This window comes from Lissotriton helveticus, chromosome 10 (genome assembly GCF_964261635.1).
Source record: "Lissotriton helveticus chromosome 10, aLisHel1.1, whole genome shotgun sequence".
NCBI lineage: Eukaryota > Metazoa > Chordata > Amphibia > Caudata > Salamandridae > Lissotriton > Lissotriton helveticus.
The window spans coordinates 661,510,601-661,534,268 of NC_136071.1; the positions used below are offsets into that span (position 1 = coordinate 661,510,601).

At 41.7% G+C, this 23,668-nt stretch overlaps 1 protein-coding gene across 1 annotated transcript in view; it reads left to right on the top strand.

Moving 5' to 3' along the window:
* PDXDC1 (pyridoxal dependent decarboxylase domain containing 1) overlaps positions 1–23,668 on the top strand; it is a 399,349-nt gene that overhangs the window by 193,433 nt on the left and 182,248 nt on the right. The window contains exons 8-10 of the mRNA XM_078663195.1: positions 18,254–18,332; positions 18,804–18,888; positions 20,495–20,543. Of these exons, the coding sequence (XP_078519321.1) occupies positions 18,254–18,332; positions 18,804–18,888; positions 20,495–20,543 (213 nt within the window). The remainder of the gene's footprint in view (positions 1–18,253; positions 18,333–18,803; positions 18,889–20,494; positions 20,544–23,668) is intronic.

Consider the following 23,668-nt stretch of genomic DNA (forward strand, 5'->3'; position numbering starts at 1 on the left):
GAAAGCACACAGAATAGACGCGGACAGACCTCACTGCTGCCTGAAACGCAAATTCCCACATGCAGACTTTGCACACCTCACTTGGACATGCAGCGTGATCAGTAGTTATTGGACCGCCATACATGACACACTAGGGGAAATGGTAGGGCTCGAACTGGTCCCAACCCCTGAAGTGGCTCTGATGTGCTATGTTAACGTTCTGAAGTCAGTCTGAAAATACACAGCGTTATGTCTTTTACTTGCCAAGCGGGAAATAGCTTTAAAATGGGGACGCAGGGCTGCACCACGACACAGTGACTGGCTCACAAGCCTCGCATACTGCAACATCAACTATGATTTATTCGCTTCCACCCTCCCCAGAACGTCTCGTCCATGCAACATCGGGGGCCCCCTCAAGCAATATAACACGACGGTACACTTGCAGCGTGCCGCCCAATTGGGGGATGGGCTGGTCCCAACTGGAATAGGTTGATAGCCGGATCTGGGCGAATTATTTGAACTAGGGCTCCACCACATGGACATTGACAATCACATGCCCCACGAGCTGATATGGCACACACAACACTGTTGCAAACTGAGGACTATGGGGGATGTATGATATATGCATGTTTGACTATGCACTCCATTTAAATCTGAACAATGTGGGGATAACTGTTATATATTGATCGTAAACTATACTTTTTTGATACGTGAATCTCGTTACGTGTCACCATATTGGAGGCGGCAAGTTGTTGTGAAATGTATAATGAAAATGGTAAATAAAGTTGTTTTTAAAAAAAAGATTCAATTGAATGAGGATTACAAATATTTCGGTGGAATAGTGGTTCTCAAAGTGTTTTAAATGGTCCCTGCAATTTCTACTGAAGACTTATGGTTGGTTGGGCTTTGGTGCCCACCCTGTATACCAATGAGGAGCACAGTTTTTAAATGCAATGACACAGCAGAGGTAGAAACTATACCAGTTGTAGACCTTTGAAATTGTTCCTCTTCTAGAGATTAACATGAGACCAGGACAATGTCAGCCTGAAGGCATGTTGATTTCGAAGTTGAAAGTCTGAGAGATCTAGGACCAGCAATGTCCGGTGTCCCCACCGTCTTGAAAAAGGTTAACCTTGTGTATAGCCTGGCGCGTGTAAAAATTGAGTTTCACTTTCCATGTACAGTATTGTTATATGCATAAGGTTTAGTAATTTGTGGTTGTTTGATATTTTTACATTTTTATGCAGTTACTGTTCTGTTCAATATGAACCCAGATCTAACTGCCACATTGGGTGCAGTGTTTTCTACTCCTCTGTTTGCTTAAGCTCTACTGCCCTTGAAGAAAATCGGGTAATTCCTCCACCTCTCCAGCACATTTATGGCAGGGATACCTGCAATTGGCTGATAGGCACTGGGACTATTAAATTGAGACTTGCCTTCAGGAACGAAGTAGCCAGTCTTAAGTTTACAGCGTGCACATTCTGTACTGAGGACAGATGTTATAAAAGAGGTTGCCAAAGGTGCCAGCGTATCAGCAAATTCCATTGCCACCAGCAAACTAGAGCTGGTCTTCGTCTTTGCGCATAGTTTTGGGAGGCAAGACTGTGAGCTACATATAGGGGTATATTAACTATAAAGTCTTGCTATGCAGCGCAGCAACCAAGGTTGCTGCATTGCGTGAGCAGGCAGTAAAGTGTCCTATCTACAACACCCCCTCCAGGACTCGCACTGGGAAGTTTGCTGTACACAAATTAAGGAAGTCTCCCGCAATAGCAGGCACAAATTATTGCATTTCAAATTTCTATGGCGAATCTACATGACCTCCGAGAAAATGCATAGGCCTAACCCAGACAGGCCACACACATGCCTTAAATGTAGAGCACCGCATGCTGACTTTTAACATTTGGTCTGGAATTGTGTCAAAATTGGGACTTACTGGGGTGCGGTTTGTAAAGAAATTGAGAAGATGATTGGCTTGGACGTTGAGCCCTTGCCAGAGGTTGCCCTGATGGGGTATGTGGCTGGATTTCCTAAGGGGGTGCGTCGGTTCACAGCAAATGTTGGCAAAAAGAGAGATTGCACTTGTTTGGAGGCGAAGATCCTCCCCCACGGTCAAATCATGGTTGCACAGCCTTGCATACTGTAACACGAATAGTGAGCTATTTGCTAACATGCAGCTTCCGACCAGAAGATATTTGGGGCCCTTTAAAAAGCTACCTCCTAGTGTTGACTGCTGGCCTAACCATGCTACAGCCAGATGGAGTTGTACCATCTAGAGTGGGTTATGTGGCCCTAAATTGGGTAGTACACATTTTGGGATTCATATGTCTCGATATGCCTGCAGGATATTATGCTGTATTTACGAGATTTGACATCTGAATGTATTGTATGTTCAGGTTTCCTGACCCAATGCTACTGCTCATATTTAGATAGTGATAATGCCAGCTGCATAGCCCATACTGTACGCAGGTTGAAATACTTTTATATATGGAAATTCATGGCATTTGTATGAGCCATACTTGTCTTTTTTTTATCCTTTTAATGAACAAGCCAAAAGTGAGTATGTATTGTTATGAAAAAGATAAAGTTAAAAAAAATAGTGTCCTATCTAAAGAATATGGCACTGTCCTGCTCTCTCCCCAGCGCTGCCGTACAACTAGGCTTCCAGCGCCGCCCAAACAACGTTGCAAGATAGTGCAAAGATGTGTGTTCTATCTAGCATAGGCTTTGTACACTTAGAGTTCAAAAGACTATGCTTAGACTTATGTTTCTTTCTTTGGATGTGTGGTGTACTGTGCAGCACACATGCAAAGTTGGAAAAGATTTTAGAATTAAATTAGTGTTATTTATTGATGCAAATACCTATTTGCTGTTTTTTTGTAGATAGTTTTACATCAAAAACCATGAACCCTTGGAATGACCCCTTCACACTGAGTATCGCAAAGCAGCTCTAGGCTTTTTGACGCAAACCTGATGCAAAATGTTAGTAAATATACCCCCATGTAAAAATAACTCTCTGCTAGTTAGAAGGTGAAAGGCCTAGCATTTATCTATCCCTTGATAGTCATGAATGTTCCCCACTGCCATTTCCACAGAAACTGGTTGACCTGTATGCACTTCTGTGAATTTTGGTTAGGGTGTAGGTGTCTGTGCTGAAAGTGCACAGCCAAGTCGGGGTTGTCTTCTCCTGCATGACCACATAATGAATGGCTTGGTGTCTCAACGTTGATTCTTTAGCAATAAACTAGTGTTTGTCTTGGTATATAATTCTTTGGTTGGTATGATTTTCCATATCCTCAGTGGCCTACCTTCACTTTGACCTAACCAAGTTCACGAGTAATTGAGGAAATGGTAATAGTGGCTTCCTCAGATCAGGACCAGCCAAACACATGTATAATTTTAACCACTGAACACATATTGTTTGTTGTTACCAACTCATTTTAGGCCAAAGTTGAATAACAGATTAACTGTTGGGAAATGAGTCATATGACTTGGCTGTGGGTTATTAATGCCCAATATATTTCCTTTTATCTTGGATGTATAAATGAATGCCGACAGGTGCAGTTTGAACTGGTTTCCTCCCTTCTCACTAACATCTCTGGTAATAACAATGTATTTTGAAAGCCTAATTAGCTGAAAGTAACCTAGATATGCCTTAAAACAAAGTCAGTGATTTGGTTGAGGGATTGGCGCACGTTTGGAAGCTACTGCTGCCTTCTCAATATTTGTAGCATGGTTGGTGGGTGGTGAAACCTAACACCCCTAACAATATTCCATTGTATGTTTCCCAAAATAGAATAAGAATAACCTATACATTTGTGTAAGATGATGATGATGACTTGAATACTAATGTAACAAAATCATTTAATATGATGTTTTGGCCCATAAATACACACAGACGATCTTGCCATATTGATGAGACCATAGTGAGGCAGGATTTGACATTTACTTATTTGGATATTCCCTTTCACCTCCCTTGCCTGGGGTCACTTACAAAATATAATTCAACACCAAGTCTTGAGGTGCATTGAGACCATATTTAGATTTGTAGCAGTTATTTACTAACTCTATTTGTACATTCGTCAGAGAAAACGTTTATTGTGAAAATGTCATACTTACTAGTGAATTATGCAAGTCTTCCATGAAATCTAATTTTAAATTATTTACAGTGGAAGGATTGGACCACTACCTTCTCTATGTAAAGAATTTCCAGCACATATTTTACCTGACCTGTTTAAGATTGAATACTATAGTTTCTTCTCTCGTACCCCAAATGTTGTTCTAACTCTGCACAACGCACACTGCACCTTGTTTTTCTGCAGATTATATTCTGCTACTGAGAAACGTTATTTAATACCGTTAATGTGAGTTTTAAATGTTAACAAATGCAGGCCAGCATTGATTGCATTATAGCTTGCATCAGAAAACAGGCTCTCTGGCTGTAATAAATGTTATTCAAAGTGCCATGAAAATTAGGAAATAGCACTGTGATGCAGGAGAATGAGCAGTCCAGAGAGATTGTACTGAGCTGTTTTAGTTCCATTGTATTATGAAATATTTTTTAAACGTATGCATGATTATGTATTTCTTTTTTTTAAATTCTGATGTATTGTTTATAAACATTTATGAGTACTTTAGCTAAACTAAGATATATTGACTGACTCCCTGTGACACTTTTATGCTATTTGTAATTTGAAGCACACTTCTGGTCGCTCTTTGTCACTGTAAGCAGACAGTCTTGATAAAGTAGGGGGAGCTAGGATAAATGTTGGGGTTCACCCAAGAGAAAAATGTCTTTTGGAAGGTTTAATCCTAAAGATCATGGTCAGCCCATGTTCAAAACATAACTGAGCATCAGTTGCTAAAACCCAAGGACCATCTCATATTTCATTTAGGATTTGTTTGAAATGGCTGCTGTCAGCTCCACCATGTTCCTACTGACAGCAGAACACTCTCTGCCACTCAAACTTTACATGGACATTTGGAGGGTACCACGAAGCTGGTGGAAACCAATGTGTGTCTGTAGCATTGGATGTTATACGAACTGAGACCCTAGTGGTTCTGGGGCAGACTCTGAACAGGAACTACGTCATATGCGGGGATGTGTCAGGGCGTGCCTAGTGTTGAGTAGGAGTTAATCCACAGTACGTGAGTCTGTGTGGAGGAGTAAAGAAGTGTTTAACTACGCCTTCTGTGAGAGGTACTTATTCTTCATGCTCTTTGGCTGGGAAAGACTCTACATCTAGCAACAAGTAGGGAATGTTCCTCCAAAGAAAAAAAGGGTGCTTTCCATGATAGTTTGCAACGGTACGGCAATCTGCTTGTGCTTGCCACGTGTGCCTCAAATCAATGCAAAACAGTCTGTGACTGATACATGTGGAGTCAAGGCCCAGCTCAACTAGGAGAAGACATAAGTTCCCATCCTCGGACCCTCCCCTTCGCGTTCGACATCTGGTGGCTTATGGCCTTCGGCAGTCCTCACACACCCACAAACCACGCCTGAAACCTCAGCATCGTACTCGACTCCTCCCTCTCCATGACATGACAGGTCAACATCGTCGCCTCCAGCTGTTTCAACACCCTCCGACTCCTCCTAAAGACCGTATAGTGGACCCCCCCCCCCCCAAATCAAGGAAGGCCGTCACCCATGCACTCATAACCAGCAGACTGGACTACGGAAACGCCCTCTATCCTGGGAACAACAAGTCTCTGCTCCGCAGGCTCCAGACCATACAGAACACCGCAGCCAGACTCGTCCTCAGCATTCCTCAACACAAATGTACCACCCAACACCTACAGAACCTCTACTGGCTCCCCGTTGAGAAGAGTCACTTTCAAGATACCCACGCCTACAAATGCCTCCACAAAACCAATACCTAAACGCATCCGCAGAGCCAGAACAGGTGGAAGAACCTTCTACATCGCAGTCAAGACCTGGAACGAGCTCCCGCTCAACATCAGACATGCGCCTCCCCTGAACATCTTTAGGAAGATGCTCAAGACCTGGCTTTTCGACTGATAGGGAGCTTCTCAGCGCCTTGAGAACCTCACGGTTAAGTAGCGAGCTTACAATTCCCCCTGATTGATTGAGCTCCAGCCCATATACGGCCAAAGAAGAAATAGCCGGTAAACAGTCGATGGAGACCCTGTGCCGCACCACAAATACAGAGCAAATTAATCAAACAAAGTAGAAAGATAATGGTAGCGACAGCCAGGTATGAGAAACAGAGATTTACGACCTTAGAATGGGCATGGTGAACCAAGTGAAAACACGGGGGTTTTGAAACATTTGAAACATTGGATTACTTCATAGATGCACTGGAAGAAGATGAAAAGATTAGAAAAACCTTGCAGATGATGGAGTGAAAAAAGTGCTAAAGAACGTTTCACAGACTGATGCAAAATCGTATCAAAAGGTAAAAGAAACGTTGGAGGCCAACTTCAACCAAATGCTTAATGTCTGCTATGAAAGGTTTTTCTTCAACCAAGCACAACAGGTTGGTGAAACAATGTACGAGTTTGTTGAAAGACTTGATACACTCATTAAACATTGCATGGTCTGTGATTTCACCGACAAAGAAGCCATGCACCTCAGAGACATTGATTGCTGCTTTTCAGATTTGTTTAGAAGGCAGATGTTGAGAGAAACACACTGTTTGGAGAAAATGCTGATGGCTGCCCGAGCAGAAGAACAAGCAGAACGACAAGCTGGCGACATGGAAGCACGAACAGCACATAATGAATCGTCGCTGATTGTGAAAAGCAAGTACAAGCGAAAACTAAATGCATGCAAGTCGAGGTCGTCAAAGAAACCAAATTGTGTTTCAGATGTGGATTTTCGTTTCCCCATGAAGGTGAATGCCCAGCCATCAGGCAGGTCTACAAAGTTTGTGGAAAAAGGAATCATTTCATGACTGTGTTGAGCTACAGAAAAATCAAGTACGTCACAATGGAAAGAAGATGGACGAGAGAACGTTCCAGGAGCATTCTTGCCACGTCCACAAAAACAAAAAGCAACATCAGCTACGATAAGCAGAAACCAGGCAAAATCGATCGTCATCAAGGTAATTGTACTAATGCTCCTTAACGTCACTATCTAGTGCCGGTGAAGAAGATGGATGTGCGCTGATGTCTGCCAAAGGACGTTGTGTACCTATGGGGTTATCTGCCTGTAAGGAAAGTCACAAGTTCACGACAGATTACCAAATAAAGCAACAGAATTAATTTGGACACTGTCCTAAAATCACATTGAAAGTGAAAAATCTCCCAATAACTTTCATCATAGACAGTGGTGGGTCAGCTAATATCAGGCCAGCATATAAGTTTTCTTCGCCTCACTCCATCAGGCACAAAGTGTATGCCTGGGCTACCTCTGAGCCATTACAAAGCCAATGGTCGTTCACAGCGACAATGCAACACAAAAAGACATTGGTGCGAGCCACCATTCATGTTCTAGAAGGGACTTAATTGAGTGCCTGCTTGCTCAGCGTTGCCACCACTGTTTACATGTGGTTGATATCCCTCAACTACAACCTCAGTGCTCAATCTAAGATCGCGTCACGATCAGATTCCTATCGTCGTTCAATGGCCTAGGCAAGTTCAAGAAAATAAAGGTACAACAGCATGTCAATGAAGACATTTACTTTGTTGCTCAGTGACACTGTAGTGTTACTTTTCCTCTAAAAGAAGCTGTAGAGCAAGAATAGCCATAAAAAGAGCCCTACGTGATCGAGTGTGGTTCCCGCGACTAGATGAGCGAGTTGAGAAGGAGTTGAAAATGTGCCACATTTGCAATTGCTTGTCTCCTAAGGTGACACAACACCCAGTGATATTGTCTGACCTCCCACTCATGCCTGGGAGAAAGTTACAGTCGCCTTTTTTGGTCCTTTAGGAAATGGATGCCATCTCATTGTAGTCATTGAAGAATATTCGTGTTTTCATTTGGTGGAAGGCCCGTCTACGACAGCCTATGACAAGATCATAGAACAACTTGATGACATCTATGCAACATGGGGCATTCCTGAATCCTCAAATCTGACAATGGCCCACCCTTCAACAGAAAAGAGTACAAAGAGTATATCTCTGTGGCCCCAAGCCAATGATGTAGTTAAACGATTCGTGGGCACTCTCAAGAGTCATCCAGCGAGCGTCCATGGATGGACTTGCGCTTAACCAAGCCATGTACCAGGCCCTCTGGGCCTATCAATCAACTCCTCACTCCACAACTGGTGAGAGTCCAGCCACGTCGCTATTATGGAGAGCCATCAGAACAAACTACCTCAATGGATCTCGGATCGATCAGTGAATAGTGACCAAGTTTGAGACACCGATGCAATTCGGAAAATGAAAACATATACAGATCAGCCTCGTCATGTCCAGAAGGCCATCTTCGACAAAGGAGACTTAGTATTGGTTAAACAGATACGAAGACTGACAACAGACACTCTATTTGCTGCTGATCTCTACAGGTTGTGGCGCGCAAGAGATGTATGTCAGTCATTGGGTACGTTGCAGGGTGTGGCTAGTGTTCAGTAGGAGCTTATGCACTGTACATAAGTGTATGCTGTGACTGGGGAGGATGCTACAGTGTCCACAACACGTTTGAGAATGGAAGCAGAGCAAACAGAAATGAATACTGAATTTTCTGCAGGAATTCACAATAAAGGAACCGTATTTTCTAAAAGCTCATAAAAACGACTTTGCATGGCCTGAAATTCACACAAATTTAGCCTTTTGTCTGTAACCTCACATGAAAGCAGTTGAGTTTAGCCCACAAGATTGGTTTCAAGTACTGCTTCTCAGTGTTGGGTCTGTCAGTCATTGGGTACGTTGCAACGGCCTCTAGGGATCTGCTACAGGAGCAAAAAAATGCTGAGCATTGGCTTTACAAATATCTACCCGACTGACAGGCTAGAAAAAAACAAGCATTGTCAGATCCAGTATGCCTAGCTTTAATGTGCCAACACATGTAAACAAAGTTATGTAAAGGGATCATTTGTGCATGTCTGTGTTTGCATGTTTTAGCACTTTCAAACTAGACCTATTGGCTTTGTCAGTACTTATTCCATATGAAGTCATCTCTGCTCAGATACCAAAACTAGATAGTGCCATCTAGTGCTTGAGTCCCCCCACTTCCCTTTTCCATAGTGCATACTTTCTTTGACTCTTGGCAGCTCTCTGTTTGTCACAAGAGGGAGTTCCAAAGAAAATTCCAAAGAAAATCAATGAACCCATACATTAAAACTCCAATCACTAAGTAGATTAGGGTGATATTGCCCCTTCCCTTAGTAAGCCTCACTGCCTATCATCCTCATCATCAAACAACTTTATTTTGGTTTAGAGAACCTAAAAATACACAATAACAAACGTCTCGATGGTAAATATAATATATGTTGAAGAAAATACACAATTCATTACAAGACAAATGAGTTAAAATAGGTTAAGATCATATTACATCTGTTTACGATAGAGCACAATAGAGTACATCCATGCTAAAACAATTTCCTGAAAGACAAAATCCTCAAAAATAAACCTACAAATAAGTTCACTGAGCCATCCATGAAGTCTAGCAATACACACTAGTTCGGGGATACTCAAGCACTATCTGTTGTAGGTAAGCGTAAAGTGTAGATTGCATACAATAGAGGAATTGTAAAATTATTAAAACTCACCCTTAAAATAAGATATTTGTCCCAGCAGCCTTACTGCCCATTAAAACAGGTTATTTAAAAGTAGAAAATGTAAAGTTTTAATGTTAAATATGTTGTTACAGTAAAAAACACTGTTAAACCATTTTCACCATAAGAGGGTTAGCTGTTTCATAGGAAAGCATTGAGGCACAATATTACATTTAATATTGCTATCTCCCACAAGGAAACAACTACAGAGTTCCTTCTTGGTTATTTAAAATATCTATTACAAGCCCAATTCATTGGTAAAATCAGATGTGTAATACATAATTTAGAACAGATAACTTTAAATATACCTGCCTAAAGCCTCTCGAAGTCCACTTGCATGAGCTTCCGACTGTCACCCACAAGCTGAATAGCCCTTTTGATGATGAGATAACGTGTCCCAAGAGCTGAGACAAACAAAGGCTTTGGGTGTGGGAAGGTTTTCTGTTTCTCTGGCAGGCTGACATCTCGGCTGTGTCCAGGAACTTAATTAACTTAAAAAGGTCCTATCCTTTCACTAGCAGAGGTAACTAACAACCTGGCAATGCCCCCTTATTTTTGTCTGCCCAGCGAGTCTGGTACCAAGCCCAGTTGGAGAGGAGCTGCCCCCAGAACTGGTTTTGAGTGACCACTGCGGAGGTGTTGCCAATTTCCCTGGCCGTACCTCAAGGGTGGGAACAGGAGCTCCGCTGTATTGGTTTTGGGCAGCGAGGCACACTGTAGGATTGTTTGCAATCATGTACACTCTAAGTGCTCACAAATGGGTAGGATCAAACCTGGGTACTGTAATTCCATTGGTTAGGGCACAGCAATGTATTTCCCTCACCCAAAAGCTGCTGCCAAGCATAAATGTTGCACGCACCGCAATGATCACTTCTGGACCTGTGGAAGAGAGAAGAGAGCTCAAATGCTGCCTATGACCTGAGAAGAGCCCTGAAGACTGGAGCAGCTCTCCCCCTCTTGTACCCGGACAAAGAAGAGGACTCTATGGGTCATAAAGCTGACCTTCCGTTTGGGCTACAGGGAATAAATAAGCTTCAAGAGGACTTTTCCTTCACTCCCAGCTTAACAGTTCCAACTGGGCCTGCCCTAGACATGGCTGCTGGCTTTTTCTGAAGTAATTCTCGATCCCTAAGTGCTGTCCCCCTAGACCATGTACCCTTGACTAGTGTCAGTGTACTCCTTCCTAAACTTTCCTGGAACCTGGGATTCAGGAACTTTTTGCCAACGTTTTGCCCTGTGAAGTAGCGTGGCACTGGGACCAGCCAAGCCAATCCACCGAGGGTGCATCGCCACTGGGGGTGAGTTTGCCACAGCTCCCACTACATTCTAATCTGCAGAAGTAAATGTAATTCAGCAGGACTGTCGTCGATCGATATCCAACTTTGTTGAGCCCTCTTCAGCCAGACCCTGCAGCTTGCCCTGCTGCAGAAATCGGGCTCCAGAAAAAAATATATAATCAGAATGTAGAAAGCTTCACTGGATCAAACCCCCTCTTGTATCTGTTCGATGCCGAGGGCTGTTTAGACGCAAAACCAGAATACTTTCCCCTTGCAGCTTTCCCTCCTTCATCGCCTTCGCTGAGACCTTGATCTTCAGCTCCCGGTTAAACACAGCTTCGGCCAAAGCCTGCTGAAGATTTTTTGCTCCATAAAAGTCTCTAAGTGCAAAGGTAACTTTTTGCGGGGACGAACCTGGTCTTTTTATCCAACTTGCGCTCCAATGTGGTTAGCCTGGAGACTTGAAAAAATCCACAGAAACCTGTGTTATGGGGAGCACTATTCACTCGTTCACAGTAACGTGATTTGTTTTTTCTTATTTTGCATCCATATATTCAGTCCAACTTAAACATCATAAATTTATCAACCTTATGATTCATCAAAAGTTCAAACTTAATGTATCCACAGTCTTATTGATCAGACTGAAAACCTTAACAAACAAGAAAGTAAATGCTCATCAAACGGTGATCGTATTTCCTTTCTTCAAAGTTGATTTTATTCTTCTTTTTCATCAATAAATGCGACAGTCTGAGTTCTTCAAACAACTCTCCATTATTCAACAAATGAAGACATATCCCAATGCATTTCGGTATGCACCTTCGTCAGGGGAATGCACTATAAGTAACAAAAAATCTATCATGTATATATCAGATAGATACAATATTTACAATCACAAGTTCAACAATTTCATTATTTAGTGAATCGAACAGCAACCAGAAGATCTCCTAGTGTAATCCGTGCATCTTATGTGTGATTAAAAATCATGCTCACAAAAGTTCACCTGCCACCTTATAAACCAAACCGAAAACGTGGTGAACAGCCCAGTGCTAACAACACCACCTCCTACTTACTACATTCCAAAAATAACCTTATCTCAACAAAAAACCATGCGAGTCACCAAATATTCTAAAGTACAGGCGGTGCCATGTCTAAGCACTCTTACCTTCACTCAAACAATAAAGCAAAAAAGTCGGCAACGGTCAAAGTCCGTGCTTTTCTTTTTCTAGAAAACAAAGGCGATACTCTTAATACACTAACTCCATTGTATCATGACTAGCTTATACATTACAAATAAAGCTGGTACTTACTCGGTCTTCAAGACCCCAATTGTAAATCTTTATGGCGCTATTGCAATCAAGTCGTGCCCTTAATCTGTAACACATTAAAGGAAAAAACTCCTTAGTATTTAAATGGTTTGTGTTACCATGTATCGTTATTCTTAATCTATGTAGCGTCATCTTACCTCTGTCTCTTTAGTCAAACGCTCCGCGTTACTCTGGGGTTCTCTCTTTCTGTGGCTTTCTCGCTAGATCGAGCCATGTTCAAAACGCCAGTATATGGCGTCTGACGTCATGCTGCTGAGGGAATCGAAAACGGACTACAGGCTTACACGTCCTCATCCAAAATGGCACCCGTTTATTTACTACTCGGGAAGATACGAGTTGACTGATCCCATTCCATATTATTGAAAATGAAACTATGCTCGTATTTCCAATAAACATAATAAAAATAATGCAAATAAAAATAAAAGATGTATGTGTAAATGCAAGTATCAAGAAATGTGAGATTTTATGAGCATGAATGTCAATAACACCTAAATGTAGTATAAAAAACATTTAAAATGCAGATACCAAGCATGTATATTACAGCATAATTTTACAGGAAACAAATCATCTCAATCTTGTCATTGAGTCCATAGGGTGTCAGCGTCCTAAGGGACTATATCCAATATGTTTCTCTTTGTGCCAACAATCTAATTGTGTCAACATGTGGTTTTTCCACCAATCTTTCTAATACAGTAAATTTCAGTTGAGGTATCGTGTGTCCCCTCTCATGCCAATGTACAGCCAAACATGATTTCATATTCTTTGTACGTATCATACTCTTATGCTCGGTCATCCGAACCTTCACCTTCCTTGTAGTGCGTCCAACATAAACAAGTCCACATGGACATTTGATTGCATATATTAGAACACTAGAGTTACAATCAGACGTGTGTCTCAGGGTTATATTTTTACCTGTTTGGGGGTGAGCAAATGGATTGCCTACCAACACATTGCCGCAATGGCCACAGTTTAAACATTTCATCATACCTTTCTGGCCTAGATCTGTGTTTTCATGCCTGCGATCTTTCAAAAGTTCCTTAATATTCCTCGACCTAGAGTGTGCAAATAGAGGTTTGTCTAGAAATACCTGCTTAAAATCAGGTTCTTGCTCAATTATTTCCCATCGTTTCCTTATACATTTTTTTATAGCCGCTGTGGCTGTAGAGAATTTTAGTACGTAGACTTCCCTCCTGTTTTTGCTTCTTTCTCTTTTTTCCAACATAGTGGATCTAGGCATGGTCTTTACTCTGTTCTCGGCTTGATCAAGAATTGTATCCGGATACCCCCTTGTTTTATATTCTGAGCGCATTCTGGTGATGGTCTCAAACCCTTGTTTCTCGTCTGAACAAATCCTTCTTGCCCTGATAAATTGTGACAGTGGTAGGTGTCTTTTTAGTGATTCTGAATGAAAGCTATCGAAGTGTAAAGCATTATTTCTGTCCGTTGACTTCTTAAATACGCTTGTCACAAGTGTGTTCCCTTTTCTTGTAATCATGATGTCAAGATAGCTTATTTGTTCCGAACTGATAGTGTATGTGAATTTAATGAAGGCATGACAATTGTTTAACTCATGAAGTTGTGCTCGTAACTTTTCTTCTGATCCTTTCCACACAACCAGTATATCGTCGATATACCTTAGGTATAGTGCTAGATGTTGTTGCCAATTTTCATTCTGTAATATGTGCTGATCTTCAAATTTGGACATGAACATATTAGCATATGTAGGTGCCCCGGTAAACCCCATAGAGGTACCCGTCTTTTGTAGGAAAAAACAATTCTGCCATTGAAAGTATCCATGATATAAACAAAATTGAAGTAATTCAAGAAGAAAAATGTTATGACTCTCCTCATACTCATGTCTCAATAGCATCCACTCTGCTGCCTCTAGACCTTCCATATGTGGGATCGAGGTGTACAGGGCTGAAACATCAACCGTGCACAACCACACTTCCTCATTATCAAAAATAGGCACACTCTGTAATTTCCGTAGACAATCCGTGGTGTCTTGTACAAAAGTAGACCATTGTTGCACCAAAGGCTGCATGAAATGGTCTAGATATCTCCCTAGTGGTTCATGTAATGACCCACATCCCGCCACAATGGGTCGAAATGGTGGGTCTACCGGGTCTTTGTGCATCTTAGGCAACATATATATATATGGCCTATTTGGATGTTCTGTGGTCAGATACCTTCTTGTTTGTTCATCAATCCTACCTAACTCAATGGCTTTTTTTAGGATTTCAGATAGAATTCTCTGGAACTCCATTGTGGGGTCTGTCTCTAACTGTATATAGGTGTTGGTGTCCTTCACATGCTGATCTACCTTCTGATGGTAATAGGCAGTATTGAGCACCACTAATGCTCCGCCTTTGTCTGCAGATACTATAGTAAGTGTCTCATTAGAGGCCAATTCATCAACAATGGTCTACTTTTGTACAAGACACCACGGATTGTCTACGGAATTTACAGAGTGTGCCTATTTTTGATAATGAGGAAGTGTGGTTGTGCACGGTTGATGTTTCAGCCCTGTACACCTCGATCCCACATATGGAAGGTCTAGAGGCAGCAGAGTGGATGCTATTGAGACATGAGTATGAGGAGAGTCATAACATTTTTCTTCTTGAATTACTTCAATTTTGTTTATATCATGGATACTTTCAATGGCAGAATTGTTTTTTCCTACAAAAGACGGGTACCTCTATGGGGTTTACCGGGGCACCTACATATGCTAATATGTTCATGTCCAAATTTGAAGATCAGCACATATTACAGAATGAAAATTGGCAACAACATCTAGCACTATACCTAAGGTATATCGACGATATACTGGTTGTGTGGAAAGGATCAGAAGAAAAGTTACGAGCACAACTTCATGAGTTAAACAATTGTCATGCCTTCATTAAATTCACATACACTATCAGTTCGGAACAAATAAGCTATCTTGACATCATGATGACAAGAAAAGGGAACACACTTGTGACAAGCGTATTTAAGAAGTCAATGGACAGAAATAATGCTTTACACTTCGATAGCTTTCATTCAGAATCACTAAAAAGACACCTACCACTGTCACAATTTATCAGGGCAAGAAGGATTTGTTCAGACGAGAAACAAGGGTTTGAGACCATCACCAGAATGCGCTCAGAATATAAAACAAGGGGGTATCCGGATACAATTCTTGATCAAGCCGAGAACAGAGTAAAGACCATGCCTAGATCCACTATGTTGGAAAAAAGAGAAAGAAGCAAAAACAGGAGGGAAGTCTACGTACTAAAATTCTCTACAGCCACAGCGGCTATAAAAAAATGTATAAGGAAACAATGGGAAATAATTGAGCAAGAACCTGATTTTAAGCAGGTATTTCTAGACAAACCTCTATTTGCACACTCTAGGTCGAGGAATATTAAGGAACTTTTGAAAGATCGCAGGCATGAAAACACAGATCTAGGCCAGAAAGGTATGATGAAATGTTTAAACTGTGGCCATTGCGGCAATGTGTTGGTAGGCAATTCATTTGCTCACCCCCAAACAGGTAAAAATATAACCCTGAGACACACGTCTGATTGTAACTCTAGTGTTCTAATATATGCAATCAAATGTCCATGTGGACTTGTTTATGTTGGACGCACTACAAGGAAGGTGAAGGTTCGGATGACCGAGCATAAGAGTATGATACGTACAAAGAATATGAAATCATGTTTGGCTGTACATTGGCATGAGAGGGGACACACAATACCTCAACTGAAATTTACTGTATTAGAAAGATTGGTGGAAAAACCACATGTTGACACAATTAGATTGTTGGCACAAAGAGAAACATATTGGATAAAGTCCCTTAGGACGCTGACACCCTATGGACTCAATGACAAGATTGAGATGATTTGTTTCCTGTAAAATTATGCTGTAATATACATGCTTGGTATCTGCATTTTAAATGTTTTTTATACTACATTTAGGTGTTATTGACATTCATGCTCATAAAATCTCACATTTCTTGATACTTGCATTTACAAATACACCTTTTATTTTTATTTTTATTTGCATTATTTTTATTATGTTTATTGGAAATACGAGCATAGTTTCATTTTCAATAATATGGAATGGGATCAGTCAACTCGTATCTTCCCGAGTAGTAAATAAACGGGTGCCATTTTGGATGAGGACGTGTAAGCCTGTAGTCCGTTTTCGATTCCCTCAGCAGCATGACGTCAGACGCCATATACTGGCGTTTTGAACATGGCTCGATCTAGCGAGAAAGCCACAGAAAGAGAGAACCCCAGAGTAACGCGGAGCGTTTGACTAAAGAGACAGAGGTAAGATGACGCTACATAGATTAAGAATAACGATACATGGTAACACAAACCATTTAAATACTAAGGAGTTTTTTCCTTTAATGTGTTACAGATTAAGGGCACGACTTGATTGCAATAGCGCCATAAAGATTTACAATTGGGGTCTTGAAGACCGAGTAAGTACCAGCTTTATTTGTAATGTATAAGCTAGTCATGATACAATGGAGTTAGTGTATTAAGAGTATCGCCTTTGTTTTCTAGAAAAAGAAAAGCACGGACTTTGACCGTTGCCGACTTTTTTGCTTTATTGTTTGAGTGAAGGTAAGAGTGCTTAGACATGGCACCGCCTGTACTTTAGAATATTTGGTGACTCGCATGGTTTTTTGTTGAGATAAGGTTATTTTTGGAATGTAGTAAGTAGGAGGTGGTGTTAGCACTGGGCTGTTCACCACGTTTTCGGTTTGGTTTATAAGGTGGCAGGTGAACTTTTGTGAGCATGATTTTTAATCACACATAAGATGCACGGATTACACTAGGAGATCTTCTGGTTGCTGTTCGATTCACTAAATAATGAAATTGTTGAACTTGTGATTGTAAATATTGTATCTATCTGATATATACATGATAGATTTTTTGTTACTTATAGTGCATTCCCCTGACGAAGGTGCATAACGAAATGCATTGGGATATGTCTTCATTTGTTGAATAATGGAGAGTTGTTTGAAGAACTCAGACTGTCGCATTTATTGATGAAAAAGAAGAATAAAATCAACTTTGGAGAAAGGAAATACGATCACCGTTTGATGAGCATTTACTTTCTTGTTTGTTAAGGTTTTCAGTCTGATCAATAAGACTGTGGATACATTAAGTTTGAACTTTTGATGAATCATAAGGTTGATAAATTTATGATGTTTAAGTTGGACTGAATATATGGATGCAAAATAAGAAAAAACAAATCACGTTACTGTGAACGAGTGAATAGTGCTCCCCATAACACAGGTTTCTGTGGATTTTTTTCATTTGTACTAACTTGACTAGGGGCCAGTCAGGATATGGGTCAGCACCAGATATAATTAGTTGACATTTAAGCTAAATTGATAAAAATAGGAGTGCATATCGCTTAATATTGTTGTGAATATTGTACTATTTTAGCCTGGAGACTTACCATGTTCCTGGTCAGGCGCAATCAGATGACCGTAGTTGATGCTAAACGCTTTTTGCTTCTATTTTTAAATTCAAACATTAAAGATTCATATCCCCAATTCTACATCTTGAATTGTTGCCGTTTTGGAATCATTTTATTTATTAAAATGTACCCTTCTTTTATAAATTGGTTTGAGATTTTTCTTGTGTTTCAACTTATTGTTTAAATAAGGCATCCTTACTTAAACATTGCCTCTAAAGTTAAGCATATCTGCTCTGTCCCATAACTTCCAGCGGGTTGAGCTCAGGTTAACTTGGTGACTTCAAGGGTTCTCCCTGACGAGGATTGTGGTTATATTTGAAGTGGGTACTCACCCGCCTCAACTATTACTCCAATTTCTTACAACTCTAGACATGCACCCACTGGTGCACACTCACTCTTGTGCATACACACCACTTTGTCTCTCGCTTGCATATATCGCCACTGGGACGATGCATGAACAAAGGTTTTCTTCATGTGGAGGTGTCTCATTGACGTTTTCTGTTATATCCTTTGACAGGATGTGGCCTTACTGGACAGGTTGATAAAAGATGACACAGAATCTGGAAAGGTGCCATTGTTGCTGGTGGCAAATGCCGGTGAGTGTTTCTGTTGTTATGTAGAACAAATTATTTGACTATCATTTGGCGTGTTGATTGGTATATATATTGTCTTCCTTACTCTGCATCAAATAACATTTTTGTTTTTTTAAGCTATGAACTGAAAAATGTGCAGCTCCTCTTGCAAAAACGCTCCTAACTCACCCACCGCTGGAATTGAGATGGGCACGGGAGCTGCCCTGGGGACATTTAAACACACATGCATTGCACTTAGTCTAATGGCACATGCATCTAGAATATTTTAATAATTGGTTTAATGTAGTGTTTGGCATGTTCACATTGTAAAGCTACTCTTTATTTTACAGCTGACCAATATGTGTACATATGGTAACCCGTTAGCCACTAAACTGTGTCCTGTCCGATTACACTTCTATTATTGTTCTTGGTACGAAGCTATTTGTGAAAAGCTACAACAGTAGTGCTCTTCATAATACTTGCTCTTTAACTTAGGCACTCCTGGAGCCGGACACACAGATAAACTCACACGTTTAAAAGAGCTTTGCGACCAGTACAACATGTGGCTACACGTGGAAGGGTAAGCAGATTTAATCTTTCTATTAATGGTTATTATGGCTCTTTTCATAGCTGTAGGGTTAATACTAAGTGGAGTGGTAACATAGCCCATACATAGCATGTTTTCCAAAAATGAATTCGATTCTTGTTGAAAATGTTCGGGAGTCATATGGGGTGGTGTTATCTTATGCTCGCAACTGAGGTGTGGCATCCAGCCTTGCATGTTCATCTGCCAATGATATAATATGTAACCCTGCATTACATTTTTTGATTTGTCCTGTTTTCTGAACCATTATTGGCTACATTTGTGCAGATTATTTCAAAAGTGTTTTTGTGCAATGGGAAACGTCATAAAAAATGGAATTGAAGTTTCTAGTTCTTAGCAGCCTTCTTTCAGCACACGACTGTCCGAAATACCACAGTTTTGTGATGTGCCAATTGTCCTGAGGATTGGAATACCCCAGCAAAATCTCCAACATCCACCTGGTCTCAGAACCTATAAGTGCATGGAAAAACTAATACGCATAATTTACTAACGGTAGAAGTCACACTGAGCGATAACATATATCAAATGTAGATAACTGAGATGGTTGAAACTTTCTTACTCAGAAGAGGTATCCACAAATGTCTTTTTCTTTGTTGTCAATGTGGCATGGTTTTTCACTGCTAATTTAGTTTCTGCTGGTGAGAATTTGGAAGGTGTAAATGGGGATTTGTTTCCTTGGTGTGATCATTCTCTGGCAAATGCTTGAATGTGATTAGAAGGTATGCTTTTGTGAGATGGTCAAAGTGGTTTGAATCACATTATGCATCTCGTGGTTCTGGGAGTGTTCTTTGGAAATGTCTCTGAAGGAGATCCATATTTTAAATGCACTTCTCACTAGTTATCCTGCACTGCAGAGTGCTGACAGTGTCTGCTGCAGCAGCAACCTTGTTATGTACACCGATTCAAGCAGCTCAGGTTGTCAAAACTCATTGTCCACTGTTGGAGCAAATGATCGGTCCATTCTGTCATGTAGCTTCATGTCTTGGGAAGTTATTTTAAACCTGCTGAATTTTTTACTACGGGTCAACAGTCTGATTAGGAACTGTTGAAATAAGTACCATGAAGCCTTGTTCTCAAGCAACCTCCCATAGGGGTCATCAGCATTATCCCTACTGAAGGTATTATAAGTGATTAGAGGCCGTAAATTTAAGATTTGTTTGAGGCAGTTGAGGTATATAAGTTTGGTTATCGATGGTAGGAGGAATGTGTTTTACTTACTCTTTTGTTTTTAATAATGAAGCCTTTTCCACAAAGGAGAGCAAGTTGAGAACAGGCATAAGTCTACTGTTATGTTGTCATTGACTGCAGGATTTGCAAGCGTGGTTCCCTGACTGTCCCATGTGCTACATAATAGCGCACCTTTCTTTTTCGGATTGTGTTCTCCATTCGTAGAAATGATTGTTTCTTTGCTCAAATGACCCATTCTCCTCATGTCATTGCTTTTCTGCCATTAGTTCCTGCTAAATAATTTAAAAAAAGAATGACTTAGGTGAAATAAGGTTACATGAAATATTTAAGATGGAGATTAGGTCTCAGTCGAACACAAGCTATATAAGTAATGTTTCTTTTCTCTTCTCTCCAGAGTTAATTTGGCAACCTTGGCATTGGGTTATGTCTCTTCCCCCGTGCTGGTATGTGTGTTTTTGCAGAAATTATTATGATTATTTTGTTTTATAACCGCTATAATTCTTTACGCCAATACTAATGAGAGAAATATAGTTAGATATGTTTTATGGAAATTATTCCCAAATGTAAAGCCTTGCTTGAAATAAATATAAGATAACATAAGTAAAATGCAGTTTTATGACTATTTGAATGCCTGTTTTTGTTATACAAGCAAAGTTACGGTCCCATTCTGCTAAAAAAAAAAAAAATCTCTGCCCTATTTTTGTCTGTTTACTGGGTGAAAGGAGCTAGATTCGGTTGCTGGCTACTCCACTCAGCTCTCTTCTGGTGAATTGAAGCAAACTGTGTCCCCTTTGTATACATGTAACGGGCTGAGCACCAAGCTGGAATTCTCTTTTGCAACATTTATATGCAAACAATGGGCTTGAATAAGGCATATTAATTTTTTGGGCAAGTGGAAGGGGTTCTGAATGAGTGTGGTCATTAGGATGTCAACAGAAAGTAGTTTGAACAGTGACTGTGGACAGGTGGCCTTTAGTTATGAAAGTAAGGATGCAGTTCCCCATCTGGCCAGCTGCGTCCTTCCTCAGAAGTCTACCAATAAGATCTTTCATTTCCTCACTAAGGATTGTACACTCTAACAAAGTCTGCTGTTCTTGGGAAAGCCTGAACAGAGTGGGTTGGCTAACCAGGAATTACTACCTTTTGCTCCCTATATATTCTGACTCTAAATATTTACAAAAAATATACTGAATCTATGACGATGTGGAAACAACTACCAAGGAGACGGGCCTCCACATTGAATAGAGGTGTCTAGCCGCAGATTCCTTACCTTAAAATTATCCCCAAGTATCAGACTGGATCCAGAAATTGTTTGTGAGCAGTACCCCTGCGCGCCGGTAGGTGGCGTCGTTCTGCTCTGTGTGGTGTTGTTCTGCTCTGTGTGGCCTCGTCTGAGTTGTCTGCACCAAAAGTGACCTGTGAGGCCCGATATAGGCACCACCCAGTTCCTTTCTTTTTGCAGCAGTCAGCCCAGATCCGGAGAGAGCTACCCTCAGTCGTTTTTTTGACTGTCGTTTTTTGACTTTTGTTGAATGGTTTTTGAGATTTGTGGCAGGGATGTCCACAAGGAAGGCTAGATTCAAACCCTGTGGTGCCTATTACCGATAAAAGTTGGTGATGGACCGGCACCTAGTCTGTCTCTGGTGTCTTGAGTAGGACTACGACGTCTAGACCTGTGTTGATAGTTACGCCGTGCACCCCAAGGCTCTGTGAGCCTGTTATAATGGCATTTCTTAACCGGGCCTAATACCTTTATGTAATACTACAGCTAGGTCCTTGGGCCTTTCCATGAACCCTCGCCAACCTCCGTCCTCCTTTAATGGCCACCTTTCATGGCTACCATCCAGCTTCCAAGGCCCTAGGCCTTGGAGGCTGGATGGTAGCGTTGGACTTGCAGGATGCATACTTCCACATCCCACGTGTTTATCATCAGGTCACGGTAGATCACAAGCACTTAAAGTTTACTATACTCCCTTTTGGCTTTACCAGCGCCCCTCGGGTGTTCATGGAGGTGATAGCTGTGGTTGTAGTTCATTTGCGGAGATAAGGGGTGCCAGGGTTCACTAATCACGACAACTAGCTGTTGAAGGCTGGATTATCTCAGTCATCTCCTACCTCCAGACTATGACGGACCTCCTGCACTTGCTGAGGTTCACTATAAAAGTGCTGACGTCACTCCTGACCCCTTCTCAGACACTCCCTTTCATCTGAGCTGTTTAGGACACAGTGCAGTTTCAGGCTTATTCTCCAGAGCTGCGATTATACTGATGTTTCAGCCTCTATCCTGGGTTTGGATGACACTGACTCTGATTCTGATGGGCCTCATGTCTCCTGAATCCTCCTTGTGACACATGCCTGCTGGCATGTGCAGGCTCTGCAGTGGGACCCGATGTTCCAGTGGGCGCAACATCAGGGGGAACCTCTCTGAGATGGTCCAGATCTGAGGGCACTTTGAAAGATCTGCAGTGAGTGGCAAACCACGATTGGGTCAGTGGCAGAACTATCTCCCTTCCCCAATCAGATCGGACAGTGGTGATAGTTGTGTCCTTCCCGGGCTGGTGCAGCCATCTGGGAGAGGTGGCTCTCAGAGGACGCTGGTCTTGGTGCAATCCGGACTCCACATCAACCTGTTGGAGCTCCGAGTAGTCCGGCTGGCATTGCAATTTTTTCTAACTTCCATCAAGGGAAGGCTAGTGGCAGTGGTTTCAGACCACACCACCGCCATGTGGTACTGCAACATACAGGACGGGGTGGGGTGGGGTTGTGGACTCTGTCAAGAGGCCCTGCACCTCTGGACATGGCTGGAACGTAAGGCATATCCCTGGTGGTTCAACGCCTGGCGGGCTCTCTGAACGCCTGGGCTCACAAACTCAGGAGAAGGTGTCTAGCAGATCACAGATGACATCTCCATCCGGAGGGGATTTGAGGTCTCTTTTAGAAGTGGTGAATGCCTTGGTTATGTTTGTTTGTCACCTCAGAGAACGGACAATGTCAGCAGTTTTGAGCATAGTAGTCACCAAGGCGGCCCTCGCTCGTAGACGCTTTTCATTTCGAGTGGAGTTCAGGCCTGCTGTACGCTTTTCTGCCGATACCACTCCTGCCCAGAGTTTTCAAGAACGACCAGGCTGAAGTCATCTTTGTGGCTGCAGACTGGACTCTGAGAGTTTGGTATCCCGAGCTGTTGAGCATGTCGGTCGGTCCTCCAATTTGGCTGGCTTGTCAGAGGATCTTCAGTCGCAGCAGCAGGGAAGGGTTCTCCACTCAAACCTGACAGCAGTCTGCCTTCATTTGTGAAGGTGAAACGGCGACAGTTTACAGGTTTTGAGTTTTCGCCCAAAGTTTGTCATGTTATCTAGGCAGCTCGGCGTACCTCCACCAAGACAGTATACGCAGGCTGTTGGAATACATTTGTGGGATGGAGTGCTGAGATAAATGTTGATCCCCTATCTGCTCCGCTTTCCCAGATGTTTTTGTTTATCCTTACTGCAGTCCAGCAGGGTTCTGCATTGGGCACTTCAAAGGGTTATTTCTCTGCCAACTCTGCTTTTCTCCGGCTCCCAGATCATCC